At 41.7% G+C, this 21,383-nt stretch overlaps 1 protein-coding gene across 7 annotated transcripts in view; it reads right to left on the bottom strand.

The window, feature by feature from the left end:
* Positions 1 to 21,383, bottom strand: part of DOCK9 (dedicator of cytokinesis 9) — a 213,744-nt gene that overhangs the window by 51,989 nt on the left and 140,372 nt on the right. For all 7 annotated transcript variants that reach the window (XM_065896283.1, XM_065896284.1, XM_065896286.1 and 4 more), the window contains exons 28-37: positions 20,023 to 20,169; positions 19,735 to 19,818; positions 18,901 to 19,012; positions 15,599 to 15,777; positions 15,244 to 15,357; positions 12,910 to 13,030; positions 8,090 to 8,223; positions 5,936 to 6,050; positions 2,514 to 2,580; positions 1,088 to 1,135 (exon numbers count right to left, since the gene is read on the bottom strand). In XM_065896283.1, the coding sequence (XP_065752355.1) occupies positions 1,088 to 1,135; positions 2,514 to 2,580; positions 5,936 to 6,050; positions 8,090 to 8,223; positions 12,910 to 13,030; positions 15,244 to 15,357; positions 15,599 to 15,777; positions 18,901 to 19,012; positions 19,735 to 19,818; positions 20,023 to 20,169 (1,121 nt within the window). The remainder of the gene's footprint in view (positions 1 to 1,087; positions 1,136 to 2,513; positions 2,581 to 5,935; positions 6,051 to 8,089; positions 8,224 to 12,909; positions 13,031 to 15,243; positions 15,358 to 15,598; positions 15,778 to 18,900; positions 19,013 to 19,734; positions 19,819 to 20,022; positions 20,170 to 21,383) is intronic.

Genomic DNA, 21,383 nt, shown 5'->3' on the forward strand with positions numbered 1-21,383 from the left:
GAATTCTGAAACTTTCTCAAATATCTCAAGAAAAAAACAATGTTACCATAAAGAGCGAAATCTTGACACTTAAATAGAAAGTCTATTTAAAATCTATTTCCTATTTCATTGTTGTAAAGCAGAATTATAGATAAGAGAAAAACCTCAATGACAACTAAATTTTAAAGTTTTTCTTAAAACATAAATATATTTACTTATAATTAAATTTTAGCAACAATAACAATAGAAAAATAGGATGCTTAGACCAAGACCCCATGAATACATTATCACAGGATACACAGCAACGGAAGAAAACAAATACAGACACACTGAATGGCAACAGGGAAGGAGTAAGAACTCGCTAATGACAAGAGGCAGTCTGAGGAAAGCCTCCAGAGAAGGAGCTGCGTGGCTGCCCATCAGCAGTGAGTGTCCAGCTCTCCTCAAACTCAGCGCGGAAGCGAGAGGATGGCTGGGACAGGGCAGTGAGGGTCTATGATACTCAACAGAGAGTTCTGGTCAGATAGCAACAGAGGGCACAGACAGCTTATTCAGAAAAAGAGGAAAAAAGGCTCACTTTTAGAGATGGTTTTTGTGGCAGTCCAAACAAATTTGAGATGGACTGAAAACATTCTTTCATTAAGGAGGAAAGTGGTTAGATGAGAAATTACTCTCTTTGTAAGTTGGGAGGTGGAATGGTAAATAAAAGGACCTTTGAAAGCGAAAAAGGGAAAGAGAGATCATTGAGGAAGGAAAAAAAGAAAGAGAGGGAAGACACAGCCAGAGGAACTGGGAGAAGAGAAAGAGGAGACAGAAGGAACAGAGCACGAGGGAGGATTTGGAAGGAAGTGGAGAAGTGCAGCAACAGGCCACGGAGGAAAATCTTTCCAGGAGGTATGCCTAAGACAGAACAAGACAGAAGGAACGTAGGAACATAGGCGAAAGATGCCCCCAGATTTCATGGCAGCAATCCAAAGACCTGCCACTGTCTTCATGGCGGTTTATGAGAATTACAACCGCCAATCCCCACAGACGACAGTTCCCACACTTCTGGATCCAAGCAACACAGAGAATGACAAAACACTTCAAACTAAAACTCCCACAGTACCTGGCGATATATCGCTTCCCCATGTACTGGAACTGGTGCAAGCAGACTCTGCAGAGAGAGTGAAAGATTATTAGGGAGCGATAAAGTCATTGGAGATAAAATTATTTTTGACACATGGCTTTGTTTAAACCCATTTACAGTAACATGTTCAGTAAGCTCTTACATCTACCACTAGCCCCTTACTTCTGGTTTTCAGAAATTCTCTGGAAGGTCCCTCTAAACCCAGAGAAAATGGTCCAACGTAAGGGAGGCCGCATATTGCGCTGCTATCAGTGCCATGGTGGCTGGTTTGAGCAACGCAGAAGAAAGGCCCAGGACCGACAGGACTGACTGTTGACTTTGGGTGTGGATATTTACTCCACGTCTGCCTTAGAAGGCATGGTGGAAACCATATGCACTGTTCCAAGTTGCTTATACCGTTCTCATTCAGCCTATGTAAGAAGCTTTCTTTTCTGATTCAAGTAAATGGACTGGTTCCTTACAGACATCAAGTTATGTATTTTTTTGTTTTATTTTACTGTATTTTATTTACAACATTGATTGTTTTTTTAAAAAATCATATATTTAATAAGAGTCAGTTAAAACAACGTCTAGTAAGTTCTTCTGAACTTACTAGAATCTTGTCTCACATGTGACAACTCCCACCTTTAACTCAGCAGAGGAAGTGACCATGAATTTGGGGACCAAGACCATAATTCCAAAATGCACAAAGCTCTGAACACCATGGGTTTGCCCCGAATTCGTGCAAACACATTTGGCAGCAAATTCATGACCCCAACTAACAGAGGTAAAGCTACCTGGTCATGATTTAACCTACTACTGTGGACAATCATAGTATACAGAAATAACTTCTTACTGCAGAAACAATCACGTGCTTGACTGTGGGGTGCTGCGGAATATACTGTATGTAAATTTTTCAAAAATCCAAAAAATTCTGGATTTGAAAACTCATCTGGCCCCACTAGTTTTGGATAAGGGATTGTAGATTCGTGTTTCTGGAAGTAAAAAGCTTAAAGGAAAACAGAAACTTAAACTAAAGTAATAAAATAATATAGACTGTATTTAAAATTTCACTTTTACATATTTTTTAATTGTAGCAGTTTTTACGTCTCAGTTTCTGAGTATCACCCACCAAATTCAGCCAACAGATGTTGTGTTATTTTATTAAAATGGCTTGTACGCACAAGTAGTAACCTCTCATCTTCAATAATCACATATCTAATCATTTAAGGCTGTCGCTGTCCACTGGGTCATGAGCCCCTGAGAGTGGGGGTTGGGGTTAGGTCCGGGAGAAAGAGCTTAAGGGTAAGTGTGGATGTGAATATATACTGCACTCCTGGTTCAACTGCGGGTGCAGTGTATTCTTCACACCTCTTAACTAGCCAGGAAAAATCAAGAGTCAATGAGCAAAGACGAAGCTACTCACTCCAATATTGTAAAAAAGTCCATAAGTTCAGATGCTGAGGCCTTGTTCCAATATGTAAACAAAGCATCTGGAAAGTAAACATTTATTTGATTAGAATTATAATGCCTATTTCATACATTATAAGATGGGAAGAGACCTCAGAGTGTAGGCCTCCAAACTTTCCTCAGCCCCCTTTTATAGTTGATCAAAGGATAAACCACAGTGACTAATCTATTATAATGGGTAACAGGCACAACAGGCTTAGTCAGTATGCAGAAGCTACATTTGAACTTTAATTTCAGCATGCATCATCTAGCCCTGCATGGTACCTATTTAACTTATACATAATGTGCTCTTAAATGGACTAGAAAATTACCCACTACAGAATCCCTCCCCAGTAGAGAATCTGTTGAAAATTCTTACATGTACGTAAGTAACCCCTTCCCAACACACACACACACACTGCAGTGGAAGCATGTATCCTACAGGCACTGTTTTGCCCTTTGAGTTTTAATTCAGCAATTAAGCCTGGATCTATCTCAGTCTTTTCCAAGCTGCATAACAGTCCTCTCCATGGATGTACTACAACTGAGTTAACCAGTTCCCCTACTGACAGACATTTACTTGTTCTTCCCCCCAATTCTTTGCTATTATAAATCATGCTTCGGTAAAAATCCTTTTTACATGCGTCCTTGCACACTCGTCCAACTACATCTAAAGGAGAAATTCTTAGAAGTGAACTAGCCATGTTAATAGTGTGTACATTTAAAATTTGACACATATTGTCAAATAGCCTTCCAAATAACAGTGTATGAGAGTTCCTATTTCCTAGCACGATGGTACAATGTACCAGTGGTTAAGAACCACACCTGCTCTTTATCAAGAGCAACTGGGCACATCTTTAGTTAAGGCAAATCCTACAAATTCACTTACAGGAAGCATTCTCCGTGTATGACTCTTAACCATTCGACATTGCACAAAGAGTGTTAGCTAAACATTTTTGCCTTCTCACATTTTACATTGAAGTTGAGAAATGCGTTAAAAGATTTCTCTCAGGGAAAAAGCCACTGAGTCTTTGGGGCCTGAGATGAGCAAGAGGCTGGCTGCAGAGAAGCTGGAGGCTCATGAAGATGCATGGCAACGGACTTTTATCTTACACTTGTCAAGAACAGTGACAGGCGGGAGAAGCCGTGGGATACATACCAAGTACCTGCTATGCACCAGGCACTGTGTTAGGTCTCACGATTTCACATATATCCTGTCATCGAATCCTCATCATGATCTGGGGCAGAGTTTCCATTTACAAATGAACCAATGAAGGCTCAGAGAAGCTAAGTAACTCTCCCAACTACCAGCTGACAGAAGGCCGGTGGAACGGCGATTTAAATCAAGTGCACCCGATTTTGAAAGCCATGCCTGGCCTCTTAGACCAGAGGGTGGGTCGGGGAGCTTCCATCTCTTGGGGGTTTCAAGTTTAGAATCTAGAGGGACGGACTCTGGTTACTTGAGGCTGGTGTGTTGGGAACCCAGGGAGTTCCCTGGATGCTGGGCCCCTCGGGGTCAACTTGCAGACACCTGAGGCCAGCAGACAGAACCAGCTGGCCAGCCGGGTGGTACCATCGTGGCCTGTCCTTGCTCTGTGCTCTGGCTATTGGCTGAGGAGGGGGGAAGACAGAGCTAAGCTCTATTACGGAGAAAGGAGGCACAAGAAGGCACAGAGGGCGAGGGGCCCTGTGTGTAGAAGGTGTGCATTAAATGTGGGATAAAGGAGAGTAGCGACAGAGCTAGTTACACAACTGATTTTGGTTATCTGTCTGGTAAACTATTCTAAAGGCAATTTCTCCCCCACCCCATACTATACACAAAAACCAATGCTTGGTAGATACTAAGATTTAAATGTGAAAATTTAAATAATACAGCTTTTAAAGAAAATACAGGAGAATATCTTCAGAGCCTGGGGGGTAGGTAAAGATTTCTTAAATGAGACACACAAAAAATTCTAATTATAAAGGGGAAAAAAAGTGTAACAACAGTAGTTGTTAAAAAAAAGGATATTCTAAAACTGTTTTGAAGAAGTTGTTGCATTATTTAAATATGTGCCTGGCCTTCCAAAAGGCTGACTTTAAAGGGTAACTTTCACTTGGATGCAAAATTTCTTGTATATTTGTTTTTTAAAAAGTTATTTTCTAGTTACACATCACATTTAATATTTGAAATGTAAAATATTTTAAAGAAAACTTTCAATAAAGGAAAAACAGGACTATAATGCTGGCTGAAACTCATTACCATGATGAAAATTGAGAACGTTTGACTTAATGGGAAGAATTTCAACTTTCTAACTGAAAAATCAGAGTAAGAGCCTGGGGCTTTTGTATTTGGTCATCATTCACAAAAAAAAATCTTGCCTGTTTGTGTTTTTCAAAATAGCTATTTTAAAGTAACAAGTTGACAGAAGAGTAAAATCTTCCAGTTCCGAAGCATTTTAAGGATCATATGCTGCTCCTAACTTCTGAGCTACAGGTCAGGCTCTTAGTGCTACTGAAATGGAAGCTCGATACAAAAGAAACACTATTTGCAGCAGAAGTATCTTCCCCTGGATGCTCAATGCCCACACCCCCTGCCACCAGACAAGTGGGCCTCAGGTCTCCAAAAATGGCATTTTACTTTCAAAAGAGTTTGTCTTCTCTCAATGACCTTAATGAAGTTCACAGAACCCTTCTTAATTTGTTACAGGAAAATTAAGAAGATTTTTGACCAAGGTAAGAACTGTGACATTATACTATGGCACAGTTTCATGTGATTGCTTATATCACACAATCAGAGTTGGAACTGTCCTGCCATGGATGTTTACAAGCTTTAAATGGTACTGATAAAGCATTAATGGTTGTGGTCATTTCTATTTAAAAATGTCATTGTCAAACCCTTAATGAGAAGCTTAATCTACCAGAATACCACTATTTCCATTAGAAAACTAAACACACCCCACCTCTAGTTAAAGCCAGGAATGTCACACACACTGTAAATGGAAGAGATGCTTAGGTCACCAACACTACATTCTCTAATTCAAGAGACTGACTAATAAAATTATACAAGTTGCCAGTAAGTTTGCTTGGACACATGAAATTCAAAAGAAAAAAATCAAAAGCTACTTCATTTATCTGCTTCTGTCTCCCTTAGTGAAGATGTATGTCTGAGCTTAATATAAATTTTTAAAATACGCCATTCACATTTTAGCACTCTTTCTGAAATACAATAATTAATGAAAATAAATTTCCAAATTAAGACTTTTATTTCTAGTACATTCAGTAAATTAATATGTATTTCAAACAAGAGAGAAAATCCCTTTAAATCCTTAAACACTTTGAACCAACTGCAATTTTAAAAAAATAAACCAAATACTGAAACAAGGAAAGTAAAACAGGTATCTTCATTTTTTTACCTACCATCAGACATGCTTTTTAAGATGTAGAGGAAACACATCAGCAGGCTCTTAATCTCAGACTGGTCAAGTTTGTCACAGCGAACGACAGAATTTCCCAAAGTGCCACTTTGCTGGTGCTAAAGAAGGAAACAGAGGTGATTTTTCTCCTTCGTTACAGGTAAAACAAAATTAGGTTCACTTTTCTCCCTTGGAAGAGACAGAGTCTTAGAATTGAGTCAAATCATACAAATTGGAAGGTATAAATGATTTATCAACGAACTACAAGTACACTGTCACCAAATACACACAGGTGTTAATCCATGGAGGCTCTGTCTTGTCTCCTTGGCACACTCTCCCGGGACAAGCCAGAAGGCACGGGCCTTTCAAACTGAAAAACCAGTCGTAGTTGTCGGCTTAGTGCCGAAATGCCAAGCAAAACTTCATGCAAAAAACTGTGCGTGCTAAGATCAAAGAGAAATGATGATTCAGAAGACAGTACCAAACCAAACATATCCTCAGGAAAACGTCAGTGGCTGAAAACAGCAAATTAAGTCCAAGGAGCTGCTGTGGACCAGCCACTAAAGCCTGGAGCTGAGTCACCGTTATTCCGTTACATCCTAGGGCAGCCCTGGGGGAAAACCACAGGCAGGTTCCCGATAGGGACAAACAGGGACACCTCAGTGCAGCAGGACCAAAGCCCCTAAACTGATGAGATCACGCCATCATCAGCTTAGCTCAACACTGCAAACTTCAGAAAGCTCAGGGCGCAGGGTGAGGGCAGCTTTGCCACTAGACAGCAGGTTCACACCATGTTCAAAGCATTCACTTAAAGAAAAAAGAACAAGAATCTCATCTCATTTAAAAAACACAAGAAATTTAAAAATCTTGAAAGTTATATTTCCAATTGAAATCTGGAAAAATTTTTTGCCAAATACCAAAGCAGAAAGATCAGTGAAAAAATATCTTTCATTCAAGGTACTGGTGGGCAATGGAAAAGATATATACTAATCAGGTTTAACTAATAACATAACACGAGTATTTTTATTATAGGAAGAGACACACTGCAATTAGCGGCAAAGCCGTGGTGCCGGCGTACCTCCCGCCCACCCACTTCATCAGCGCCGCTGGGAGAGCCCAGGCCTCCCTGCAGCGGGAGCAGGGGCGCCGCCTGTGGGGCCTCTTCCGGCAGAGGCAGCAGCGTTAGCAGCGAGAAGTCCATGGTGACCCGGTGTCTCCTGGCTGACTGGCCGCTCTCCTCCTCTCCAGCTCCGCGTATGACACAAGCCGAGTGCCTTCTGAGCAGCTTCTCCCTCTACGCACGAAGGCATGTCAGGGTCAAGGGAAAAGTTCGACAGGTCATGACACCTGCGCGGAGACGCTCGGACGGCTACAGGACCGCAGCTGAGGGTCATACGGCGAGGTCGGCCACACAACCGCGGTAAAGTTACGAACCTGACCCCGAGGAAGGGCGGCTTCCACGTTTCTGAGAACTAGGAATACATCCCTAAGAGAATTACTTGTTTATTGGTACATAAACCTATAACTTAACCTATACATAACTTGTCTATAACTTGAAATAACTTAGGAAAACAGTGGCTGAGGTGAGACTAATCTATCACGGTTCCAGGTTTAAATCCAAGCTTTATCCATTTGCACAAAATTCCAAACTTAGGTATTTCAAGAAAAAAATAGTTAAATATGAGGAGGATGTGTTGTGTTGGGGGCACAGTATGAATAGAGTGATTCCAAATAAAGCCTTGTTCCTGCATCATCTGTACGACTGATTAATCTTTTCTGGAGCCAGCTTCGGATCCAACGCCCATTCGCATGGAGAACTGTGTTATAATTGGTGTTCCCTGGCACACAGACCGTGGGGATTCTAAGCAAGTGGCATTTTGATTTCCCTACCTGTTCAAACTGCCAGAACCACTGGCTCAAAGTGCTCCACTGTAAACACTGCTCTGATGAAATCCTACAACAGGAACCAGGGGGTTTCAGGGAATGGGCTCCATCCCTAGACCATACTCTGAGATCATCTACCCCAGGTTAACTGAGTTGTTTAAGGAAAAAAAAAAAAAAAGGTCATACTTACTGAACACTAGAACATGAAGCATGTTTACTTTGGGCTAAATCCATTAGTTATAAGAAACACTTAAGTTACATTAAAAGAAATTACCTTATCCAGGGAATTGCTCTTCTCACTATTCCTTTCTGGAAGGCTGTTCCCGGAATCTGTGCTTATGAGGGATCCTCTTGAATCAGCATTTCTCACACTACTGATGTTTGGAGTTGAGTTTGTATACGGAGAAGCTAAACAGAAATCAAGCCAAGACCAAAGATTTGGTGAGACAGAACAAAATAAAAATAAGTACTGAACTTTAATAAGGGAAACTGCTTTTATGGCACTTATTTTTCCTGTGAGAAAGCTGGCTCAAGAGTTTCATTCAATTAACTCTCCTTTAAAGAACCAGGCCATTTAGATTGAGATACAAATAACCGTTAATCTGAAACGTTCAGACATAACTATCAATTCACTTATGAGAAACCACCTTGGATTGCTCAGACTAAAGGAGAACATGCTGGTTCAGACTGGGGTAGAATAAAGACTTCAAAAAATTAAAAAGATAAATCCACCTACAACTATCAAATAAAAAAAACCTAAACCATGCAATAAACGTGCAGTACTCAAACGGCGGGCTGAGATACCCCAGAAAACTCTGAGGGGTGTCATGGGACATCTTAAAGTTTCTAGGAAAACACAGTGATACTTGACATCTGCCAGAAACTGTAGTTTCAACCTCCGACTGTGCTACATTCCTTTCCGTGATGTCTTATCTCTGTGAAGTGGGGTATTTGGTGGTCGCGATGATAAAAAGCAAGTACTGGGTGAAAATCAGTGTGCAACAGGAAATGAGAATGTTGGTGAGCGAACTGATTCCAAATTTGAGAAGCCGTGTAGCGCCCAACAGGCACACACAACCCAATAGTAAGAATCGTGGTTAGTAAAAATAAAAATTTTTTCTTTATGTATGTATATAGTTTTCAAACGCCTACTAAGTTGTTAGGTTATAAGTACTTATTATTTGGCCCTAAGTACCTAATAAACAGAACTATTAGGTGTTTCTTTTGGCCTTGGGGACTCCATGAAAAATTACTTTGATTAATAAGGGTGCTGTGAATTGAGAATGTTTGGGAATCTCTGCAATAAACAGTTACAAGCAGAAAGGAAATCTAACTTGGAAATAAAATTTGTGACATCTGTTGAAAAAATAGAATTTTAAGGGAGAAGTCAACCCCTACCTCAATACTGTGGAATTTTTAAAAGTAATAGATCGACTTCCTGCTTAGATAAGATTTAAATAAATCACGTAAGTAAAAATGACTCTTAACTCTTAGACTTGCACATTCTGGCTTGAACCAAAAGGCATGCCTCCGGCTGCAAGGCTGGGCTGGCAGTGCACACTGCGGAAGACTTTCGGCGCCACGCTGCGGCAAGCTATAAGCACAGCCTCCCACCCCCAAGCTGCCTTCACCTGAGATGCCTTTCCTTGGCACCTCAGAACAGGCAGGCCCTTTTTGGGTTTCAGCCTGCAAATTAGCTGCCATGGGCTGATACACCTCGAAGTTAATCCTCTCCCCGCCCCTAACACTCAGGTTTATCCACCACCATCTCTGAAACCAGTTCAGTGTATTAAGTATATCAAGCAAAGAAGGGCAAGGGAATCTGAAAATGTAAGTGCAGACGGGAACATGTAAACCACTGGCCAGGGGCTGCGCCTACCCAGAATAGGAACTGTGTGATTGACTGCCACAGGGTACAGGTAAAAACCCTCTGAAAAAGCCAGGGGCCTTTTTCTATACTCAGAGAGAAAAGAAACATGCACTGTGACCAAATTATAACTATCGTCTTCCTAATATAACCAGACTTCATACTTAGTGTAGAACACAGAACTCAGGAGAAAAAGGCTCTCAGTAAAGTAAAATTAGACATTAAATTCTCAAAGTTTTAGGCTCAGTTCCAGAACAAGAGTTCTAATCCAAGGCAAACAGATGTAAATGCAATAAATCAAAATCAACATGCTGGGGCTTCCCTGGTGGCGCAGTGGTTGAGAGTCCACCTGCCGATGCAGGGGACACGGGTTCGTGCCCCGGTCCAGGAAGATGCCACATGCCGTGGAGCAGCTAGGCCCATGAGCCATGGCCGCTGAGCCTGCGCGTCTGGAGCCTGTGCTCCGCAAGGGGAGAGGCCACAACAGTGAGAGGCCCGCGCACCGAAAAAAAAATTAAAAAATCAACATGCTTCGTAGAACTATGTTCCTGGTGTGTGTGTGTGTGTGTGTGTGTGTGTGTGTGTGTGTGTGTGTGTGTGTGTTTAATATCCTGGCCCAGTGCATAACTTTTAAAAGAAATTTAGTTCAACTCTCTCCCCTTTGTACAGACAGCAAAATGCAATACACTGAGTAGGTAGGTAAAGGAATCCTGAGCCTAAGAATGCGTGCCTTGAGAATGTAATTTTTTTTTAAATTAATTTATTTATTTTTGGCTGTGTTGGGTCTTCGCTGCTGTGCGTGGGCCCCCTCCAGCTGAGGCGAGTGGGGACTGCTCCTTGCCGCGGTGCACAGGCCTCTCACTGCAGTGGCCTCTCCTGCTGCAGAGCATGGGCTCCAGGTGCGTGGGCCTTAGTAGCTGCAGCACACGGGCTCAGCAGTTGTGGCTCACGGGCTCTAGAGTGCAGGCTCACTAGTTGTGGTGCACGGGCTTAGTTGCTCCGCCGCATGTGGGATCTTCCTGGACCAGGGCTCAAACCCATGTCCCCTGCATTGGCAGGCGGACTCCCAACCACTGTGCCACCAGGGAAGCCCCTAAAATGAACGTAATCTTTGAGTAGTTTTTATCCAGGCAATGAATCGGTTTCAGAAATTTTCATGCACCATGTTCCAAAGGCATTAAAAAAACCGCTGAGGGTACATTCTCAGTAAGTGTGGAAACAGAATTTCCTTAAGAGATGTAAGGAGAAAGTCAGCTCTTGATAAGCACTGGGACTAAAACTAACTGGAAATTCCTTGATGAATAAAAGAAGAATTGCTAAAGCTACCAGAAAACAACTAGTAAACCCAGTTCAAAGGTGGGGGCTGCTTTCCTGGAAGGCATTTCTAAAAGGAAACAAGGATTAAAGTGTTTAAAGATGGGGGCAACATAGATAAAAGCCTGAGTATAAATTAAGTCTATTGTGGTGAATTCCCATGAAAAGTGGATCCAGATCTTGAAATTCAAGAAAGAATGAAATGGGACAAAATTAACCTTGAGAACTTTTTGTAACTTCGCCATGAACACAGAGCAATCGAAGGCCATTTATGTCATTGAAGTTGTGCTAAAGACCCCCCTCGGCTCATCTCTATGTTCTCAAGGCACCCCAAACCCTGAAAAGGTGAATGTGGAATTGGAGAATCAAGTCAGAGTCAAAACATCACCTCATTCTAGTTTCATCATTTCCACAAAGTCTTGAATCCTACAGAATACTGGTCAGAGAGGACAGAGAGTTAAGATTTAGGTTACTAAGAGTCTATCACAAAGCATGAATAACACTGAAGAACTGTGCTTGTTATAATGACAGTCAAATAATAACACTGTTTACCTTGCCAAGCACTGCACACATTCAACTAGCTCTTCATCCCTCACCACGACTCTATTTTTGAGATGTGGACACAGGGTAAAGAGGAGAGACACCCTGCCCATGGCAGTTGTAAATGGTGGAGTCTGGATCCAAAGCCACATCTGTCTGACTTTAAAAACAGTGCTGGGAACCGCTGCAGACAAAGCCCCTGAAAGGACCCCTTCCCCACTCCCGGAGAGCGGCTGGGCTTGTGGACAAAGTGGGGCAAAGGAGACAGAGCGAGGGCCCCATGAGAAAGGCAATGGAAATACCACATGCCAGGCTCTGCGTTTCGTATGAATTAACTCATTTCATCTTTACAACGCCAAATGGGGTAAGTATGACTATGAAAAATACACAGAAACAGAATTAAGATTAAAGACTGGTATGGGCATTATGGGATAAATCTGAGCACTGGTATGAGGTTTCCAATTTTACAGTCTGGCCAGTTTCATCACCTACATGAAATACCACGTTAGCAACTAGAACAACACAAAAGCTGAGGACATAAACTCAGAATGAACCACAGTCCTGCAGATTAATTAGGTAAAAGGACTGCCCTTTATTCTGCCCTCTGAGTTAGTTCCTTTATTGGGTGGTCTAAGCAGTAGCCACAGCAGGACGCTTCATTTATTCAAACTGTGGTGTAAAAGAGAGGAAGAAATGAAGACAGCATAAGCCTTTGAGTGTCTGTGAAGATATATATATATATTTTTTGTACCATTATCTTTATGAAGGAGCTGGCACATGTGCTCAATCAGAGTATTAATAAATATATTTCTCAGGCATTTTCTTATGGAAAAACTACTCAATTTGAATCTTGATTTATGCCATCTGTTTTCCTCCCCATGGGGGCTGCTCTAACATTATTTCAGATAGAAAAAATATTGTAGGAAAGAAGATTTTAGAAAACTGATTTCAGGACTGCATTCTAGCCATAAACCAGTATCTCCATCAGCAATTAGTCTGTCACATCTCATCTAAATCGTTAACACTACAAATAAATCCTACCCACTACACACACACTTGCAAAGATATTCTTTTCCTAAAAGTATAAACAATCTAGTTTGAAGATTTAAAATGAAAAATTAACACGCATTAAACAAAAAGCAAACAGGACAAATATGTGGTTAAGTGTACTACATGTGTTATTCCTGAAATCTGAGATCTTTATTTCAGTGTAGAGTTAAGGGGTTTCATAGCTGAGGAGCAAAATCAGGAAAAGAATATTTGCAGTAGAAACTCAAGACTTCAAAGTTCTGATTTGAAAGCTAACAAATGATTGGATTAAAGACGCTTTCCGAATTAGACTGCAGAGAAGCAGGTCAGAGCCCGAGCATTACCAATGCCAGAGATGGCACCAAAGAGGTCCTTGTGCAGACTGGCATCCAGCGTGCTCCCAGACTTCTGCGGTGTCACTATCGGGTTCACGGCTGGCAAAGTAAGGGATTCCTCCTTCACAGTCTGTCGAGGAGGAGAGAGACAAGAAACAATTGAAGATGACTTTAAAGGATTCACCAACAGTTCTTGCAAGTGTGAGGGCGAGCATAAGAACAGGACAGAAGAGCCTGGCATGTTAAACGTGCCTGAGTGGGAGGAGCACAGCGCGTGGTGGAGGTGGGGTGTGTGGGTCACAGAAGCGGCAGGAGGAGGGAGCACGGGGCACGTCAGGTCTGGGGCGGGTGGAGAAACCTTGGCCCATGAAGTCCTGTATTTCCCCAGGAGGTCTAGCACCCTTCTCTTTCCAGAGCTCTGATGCCCAACATTTCTGTAGATTATTTCAGTATGTTTCTTCCTTCAGAAGAAGCCCCATGTGCTCTTTCTAACTGGAACGTTGCTTTTTTTCTCTCACATCAGAAATCTTCCCAAATGAGCAACAGTGACCTCACAGTAGCAGCAGTGAAAACCTCTGCAAGGTGGGTGCTTCGTGTGAATTCTCAATCAGTGGAGAAATTATGTTCATTATGAACTTATGTCATAAAAGGGATTTTACTTTCATGAAAGCCAAAGCAAAAGCTGGTGTTCATTTTTCTCAGGACTGAAGCAGTACAGATAGGTAGCATTACTCCCTGAATTACTTATTCCGATTAGAAAAGCAGACAAATTTAGAGAATACACATGTGAAATACAATGTTGTCGAGGGTGAGATCAGTGTGGTGCATTCCATGTAAGGACAGTGAACATTCACGCTCTTTGGGACTACAAAAACTATTCTATAAACACGGTTCATCTCAATGCACCATCACGTAGGAGATGTATAGAAAACAGGACAAAGCACCATTGTTGGGGGAAAAGGGACAGAAATACACACAAGGGAGCTCCCCTGGTGTATGCCGTAATGACAAAGTGGCAAGATGAACAACGGAGCCGGTTCACGGGGCCAGAATAAACAGGAAAAGGGCACTGCTGAACTGCTAACACCTATCCAAATTAATGCCAGATTGTCTCCAACCAAAACACTTTGAGATCATTTCTGGCATCATCCTTCAGTCAACTTAATCTTCAGTATATCTTTAAATGACTACATAAAGCTAAAGTAAATTAAGGTGGTCAGTTTGGGGAGGTGGGGTCATTCACCCTGGCCCCCCGACATCTAGTCTGATTATCTTTCTAATTTTACAGACACAGAGGAACTTCAGCCCAAAGAGGTGGCTTTTCCAAGACTGTGTAGTATGTTACATCAGAACAGGGGCTAGCACTGAGCTCTTATAGCATGGAGGTTAGAACTATGCTTTTTTTTAAAAAACAAAATAAACTCCTTCCTCTATAACTTTTTGTTGGATACACAAAGAAGATCCTGAAATCTTACAAGAAAACAAGCCATCAGGAAAGCATGGCTTTTTATAATGATTTTTTTTTTTCTTTTTCTTTTCGGTTCGCGGGCCTCTCATTGTTGTGGCCTCTCCCACTGCGGAGCACAGGCTCCGGACGCGCAGGCTCAGTGGCCATGGCTCACGGGCCCAGCCGCTCCGTGGCATGTGGGATCTTCCCAGACCGGGGCACGAACCCGTGTCCCCTGCATCGGCAGGCGGACTCTGAACCACTGTGCCACCAGGGAAGCCATATAATGATTTTTAACAAGAGTTGAAGGTTTACTGATTGACCCTGTCTTAGCCAGAAATGCAACTTACCAAGACTACTGTAGATTTTTATGGTTTTAGGGGCAAAAAAAGAGGAGACGTGTATAGTTGAATGAATAGTGTCCCTCCAATTGCATATCCACCCTGAACCTCAGAATGTGACCTTATTTGGAAAGAGGGTCTTTGCAGATGTAATTAAGATGTAAGATAGGATGATGTCATCCTGGATTAGGGTGGGCCCTAAATCCAAGCACTGGTGTCCTTATAAGGACAGGACAGGATACCAGAGACACAGACACACACCAGGGAGAACACCATGTGAAGACAGAGGCAGAGATTGGAGTGATACAGCTATAAGCTAAAAAAATCAAGGATTTCGGGCAACCACCAGAAGCTAGGAGAAAGGTGTAGAACCAGCTCTTCACCCAGAACCTCAAGAAGGAACCAACCCAGCTGACATCTTGATTTTGGACTTTGGGCTTTCTGACTGTGAGAGAATAAATTTCTGTTGTTTTTGGCCACCCAGTTTGCGGTATTTTGTTAGGGCAGCCACAGGAAGCAAATACAGGCTTTGTCTATGTGAATGTGCTTACGTACACTGCCAGGGTTCACGGGGAAGGGAGACACATCTCTCACGTTGATCCGCTGGACATTCTCAATCAGCAGACCGAACAGAGGCAGGTAGAGAGTGGCTATCCTTGCCTGATGGCTCTGAAACAAAGGCGCAAAGCGTAAGTTTATCCCGGACTCAGAATTTAATGATGGACTGAGCTAGCACTTGGCCATCTCCTGTATTTGGATCCTTCCTATAAAGATTGATGTTAGATTTTATTGCATAAACAGAGAAAGTCTTAGTGCTGTTACCACTAATTTTCTAATTGCTTATTTCTTTATATTACTCAAAATGAAGGACACTTATCAATCATATTTCCTTCCATTAGAGAACACTCACCCTGGAAGCATATCTGTCATCAAAAGAATGCTTTATCAGCAGGTTCTTAAGCACACCAATGGCAATCAGCCGGACCTCCCTGAACTCCTGGAGGGCGGTCCCCACCTCCCTCAGTAACAGTCCCACCAAGAAGTGGTTTCTGCAGAACTCATCCGTTAATGCATAGTCAAGCTGGAGATCTGAAATGAGGATAGAAACCGCTTTAGTTAGAAAGGATGTAACACTCTGTGAATAAAATAAAAACCAAGCCCATCCTTTGCTTTCAGCCTCCCCTGTGTGTGTCATCAGGTGGAAAGGGCTGATAACCTAAAATACTGCTCTGCACTCCAAAGTGAAAACAAAATTTAAATACAAATAAATGCACTGGATTTTGATTTTAAAAGGTATTACATCCTACATAATTATTAAGTTAGTGAATAGTTTTAGTACCAATTTTTAGAATACAGGACAGCATGTTATATTACAAATGTAATTTTGTTATTGATATGAAATTTAAAAATAAAATTGTAGTAACTGACAACATTACTGGGGAGTAATTTGTGCATAAGAGACACGTAATTAAAGAATAAATATAGGTGGTCTATTAAAATGTTCTTCACTACATGAGTTCATTTATCGATTTCCTGGTCATTAATGCCCATATATGCCCATTAAAACCCAACGTGTTTAAAATGAACGAGTTACCATATTACCTATTATTTTGCTATCACTGAAGATCTTATTTGACTTAGAATTTTCTAAAATATACTCTTAAAACTTCTTTACCTCAAAAAGCCAATAGAAAACTGATATAAATTAGAACTAAAATGGACAAAGCACCAAATCAAACTAGTAAGTCATCAGCAAGCGAAGTGACAAGACTGAAAGCTCTTCTGGAAAAGAGATAAGAAGCAGACGTGAAACCTACTGAGGGAGGGTAAATAAAAGCAGCTAAGCATCACACGCTAAAGCTGAAATACACCTATCCAGAAAGCTGTGGCTCGGATTTAAATTCTTATACTGAATCCATTGTTAGAGGAAAGTCTATAGGCCTCTCCTTTAACTTTAACGCCACGTTAGTTGCTTCTAAACCTATTCAAAGTCTGACCCAAGTCCTATGAACTCTTTAGCAGAAGGAAGGGAAAGAGCGTTCATCTTTCCAGAATACTCATGTCCACTGTTTACGATTTTTAAGTCCAGTTTACTGAAAAGACAGTTCACAGCTTGAATTCACATGATCCCCTTAGAAGGAAAACTATTTATGGGTTTAATTGCACACGTGTGTGTGTGTGTGTGTGTGTACATGTGCGTGTGCAGAGAGGAGAGTGGAGCAGGTGAGAAGGGTAAGAGGAAGGAGGATGCTGAAAAAAAAAACGAAACTTTATTCCTATCAGTGCAGTTATGGAAATTATCTGTAGCTGACCCACCACCTGCCTAGGGCAGCCCTTCTAGCCGCCAAATACCCCGACAGTCTACTAAGAGCTTGTGCGAGTCTGGGGTACCTGAAGGGTCTCCTCCTCACTCCTCACTTGGTTCTACAGGATAGACAACTGGGCCAGTGGGGAAGACGGACATTAGCACATGTTCACTGCCCAACCACTGGGCAGCAAGAGCTATCCTCAGCACCCTGAGAGGTGAGAGGAAAACGGTCACGGTCTCCAAGGACAGGTGGGCTAGGAACTGAAGGTGGGGTGAAGGAGGGTCTGGGGTGCAGGGTAGGGAGCAGTTCACTCCAGGTGGGGCGCTGGGAGAGGCGAGGGGGAGACCTGGCTGGGCCCACAGGGGAGGTGCTGAGTGACTGGCCAGGAGGAAGACAGGATGCCCAGGGAGTTGCTGTGTGAGGCTGAGAAGTGCAGGGAGGGACTGCCATGTGTGAGGAGCTGGGACCAGCAAGTGCGCCTGGCCTATGGGGAATAGTGCGGGGTGGGACAGGCGGGCGGGCTGGGGTTGGATGGGGGATGCTGAACAGCCCAGGAGCTCAACCCCTCACCTTCTTCAATTATCACCCCAAAGTTGCCTTCTCAGTCAGGCTTTGCCTGGCCACCTGATCTCAATGCCAGCCCATTTCCTATCCCCTTCCCTTGCTTTATTTCTCTCTCCTTAGCACTTATCACTCTCTCATGTTCTACATATTTCACACAGGTAAGACAGCAGGGGATTTCATCCTTGTTGTCCACAACTCTATCCCAAGGCTAGGTAGAGTTGGTGCTGAGCAAATATTTGCTGAATGCATGACCGCCGACTTCAGGCCGCAGTCCCCCTTCTTGCTCTTTAAAAGGCAAGGTATTTATGTCTCTGAATGAATTCCTTTGTGAGTTTCTCTCTGAATTTCAGAGTCAGTTGATTTAGGTGTCATTAATAGTTTGGTGGCATCCTTCCACTTTTTCTCTCCTTTAGCATAAATAATCCTGAGCACATACAAGTTGCTAGATATTATTTGACAGACCCAAGCGACGAATTTGATTCATTTGACTTACTCAGTGAAGACAAAGAAATCTCTATGACCTTAATTCTCTTCAAACTCAGAAAGGATACAGAACAGTTAATAAAGACTCAGCATGCAAACATAAAAAGCATGTGAAAAGCCATGTTGCTTGTGACATAGGTTACTGCTACTGCTATAAACAAGGACTATGAAAATGGTGGAATAATACATTTTTGAAATGAAGCAGAGCTTTTTGTTTATTTGCTTTACTTCTTAAAGAAACATCCTAGAGGACCTAGTGACCCCAGGAGCAAAAAACCAGATGACTCCCGGGAATGCTATGGCAATGTCTTAGCTACAGTGAGAACAAATTCACTGGTTTATCATCAATTTTAAAACTGATCCAAGTATATGACAAATGCCTACATGAATAGCATACGTAAGCATTTCAGCAATCACTTGCATTCTTTTTCTTTTAAAGGAGGAAGATGCAAGAAAGGAAGCGTCACACCCCACACCTACCTACAGGAGTGTCATTTGACTCCACAGCTGGTGAAAGAAAAGCTAATTCATAAGAAAAAAGAAAAGTGAAACAAATAAAAATAAACTACAGTAAATAAAATGGATTACTATCGTTTAAGCAATGGAACTTTTCAATGAAAAAGAGTCACACTGGCATGATCTGTAGTCTGGTAAATTTGCTAAAAAGAAGTAAGTTCCTACATAGCATTTTATCAATTTTTTTTTAATGGAAATTTAACAAGAAAAAAAATCAATTCATCGATGAAAAATATCAGATAATTTGAATGTCATGTGTGAACTAATTCTCTTTTCTTATTAAAAATGAATGGCTCTCTTTCTGAAAAGACTAGGATTAATATATTTCAAGATAAATTACCTTGGTATCTTTGAATCCTGCCTTTTCCAAATGGCATTGGTAAATTCAATGGAATATAATGTTCATGATTGCACACCACACGGAGAAATTCAAATTTGTATTCAAAGAGGGTCTGCAAGAAAAATATGGTTAGTCGTAAGTTAAATGCCTCAGTGGATACTTGATACAGCCTCCTGAAAAACCTATTAGGAATCACACACTCGTCTTTAGCCTCTTCCCTGTCTTAGAGCTGCAGGCTCTGGGCTACTTTACAGATTTCAGAATGTCTGCAGGGATTTGTTTGAAAATTGGGAACACATTTCATTAAACAATGTCCTCCACTGACTTTAAGGGCATTTATGATTTATGCTCCTCTTACTTCAATAAAGGATTTCAGGCAGCTTATAATTATAGCCACAGGCTCAGTGCAATAAAAAAATGCGTAAGGCAGAGCTTTAAAATAGACACGCAAGCGAAGAGACAGACAATTCTAGCAGAGAAAGGCTACATGGTTATTTCTGTTACCTTGTTAAATAAACTATGATTTGCAACACATATACTTTTAGTTTTGCAGCTGAGAAGTCATTTAAGGTATTTATGAGAAAAATCAACAGGTATTTATGTTGCATGTGGAATGACTGTGTCCCTAATATCTCACACATTAGTGCAAGTACTAGTTAGTACTAGTTAGTATCTCCAAGAGAGGAGAATGAATAGTGCCTCTGGGACTGAAAGAAAATTCTGATGTGAACAAAGAGAAACAGGTGGGTATCCAGATGTCACTCAGGGAGACAAAAAGAACAGTGTGTAACACACACACACACACACACACGTGCACACGTACGCAAAGGCTACCTTAGGATCTCCAGGAGCAAAGCAGCTGATGTAGTTGTTGATCTGCTTAAAGACAAAGCCCCTATCCATGAAGGTGAAACATCTCTGTGGAGGAAATAACCCACAAAGGTTAAGTATTTAGGCTTTTTTTGAAAGTTGGCTTCTAATCTGCATTTATTGTGAGTAAGTTTATCCTTTGGCATAAAAACCTGCCATCAACGTTCACTGAGCATCTATATGTACAAGTCACTCTGCTAGAAAAAGCACATTAGGCACTTGGCAGACACCCTCTTCCCCGGAGGCCCCCACCTTGATGAACACAGCCAGGCTATGATTCGCATTCTTAGATGCCTCTGGGTTATCTCGAAACTTCTGAGTGATGTGTGGCATCAGCATATTCACAACAGTTTCCACTGCATGATGATAGGATGCAGGAAATCTCTGGTTTCGCAATAACTAAAAAGGATTTAGAGCAAACATTTATTATTTTTTAAGTTGCAACCTTCCAGGGGAAAAAAAAACCACCTCATCCCTGAGTTCATTTCAAAAACCCAGGGCTCTCATCTTATTTATCTGAAATTAGGTAAGATAAATTATTCTTTCTTCTCTCGAAGTACTGTATGAGTATTCTAATACTTCAAATAAATGCTGTGGATCAGGTCTGAGATGTTAGACTTCAGTATGATAAAGACCACTGTGGAGGTATTTATAAAAATGTGGAGATGCACCTTTACTTCCAGAGATTCTGATCAGACCAGCATTTTTACTGCATTTTACTTTGATTCTCATGCCTGTATCTTTCAGAGATTTCTTTAGAAAACACTGTCTTAGGTTTAAGCCTCAAGTACTCAAACTGAACACACACAGAATGGTGACTGTATGTCACTAGTTGAAACTGCTTAGAAGTCCTCTTTAAATTGACTTTACATAATAATTTTTCCCCATCAGGAACGCTTACCTAAGAAATTACACACAGATCACTTAGCAATTAGCTACCACTTACCATATATCTTCTACACACCAGGCACTGCACTGGATATTTTTATGTACTTTTTCATTAAATTCTTAAACACCCTCATATTATAGAGGGTCAGAGAGGTTAGGTAAATGTGTCCTCAGTCACACAGCTAACAATAACAAAGATTCAAAGCCAGATCTACAATGAGTTTAAAGCCTATGCTCTTTCTGCTCTGTGATGCTGCGCTGACCCCTCTGGCCCCAGTGCATGGAACCATTTACTGAAGGCCTGGAATGTGAAGGGGGCTGAACTGGATGCTCCGCGACACTTACCCGTGCATGCACGTGATTCTAAGAGCACGTAATTCTAACAGCCACACCAGGGGGGTGTTTTCATCCCCACATTACAGATGAGATGAAACTGAAGCTTGGAAGGATTCAATAAAAAATACTAACTGACCTTTAATATCTTTCCTTTCCTTCTCCCTTTTAGTGGCAGAACTCCTGGGTTTTACAGGGCACATGGCTGCCCAGCTAGAGACTGCATTTCCCAGCATAAGTTGTGGCAAGATAATGGCCATGTGACTAGTTCTGGCCAATGGGCTGTAAGAGGCTTGCCTTTCCCATAAAAGGAGCTGCTTGCCTACCAAGTCCTCCTCTTTGCCACTGCCTGGAATGTGGAGTGGTGGTGAGCCAGCTTCTCAACTATGCAG

This window comes from Phocoena phocoena, chromosome 18 (assembly GCF_963924675.1).
Source record: "Phocoena phocoena chromosome 18, mPhoPho1.1, whole genome shotgun sequence".
NCBI lineage: Eukaryota > Metazoa > Chordata > Mammalia > Artiodactyla > Phocoenidae > Phocoena > Phocoena phocoena.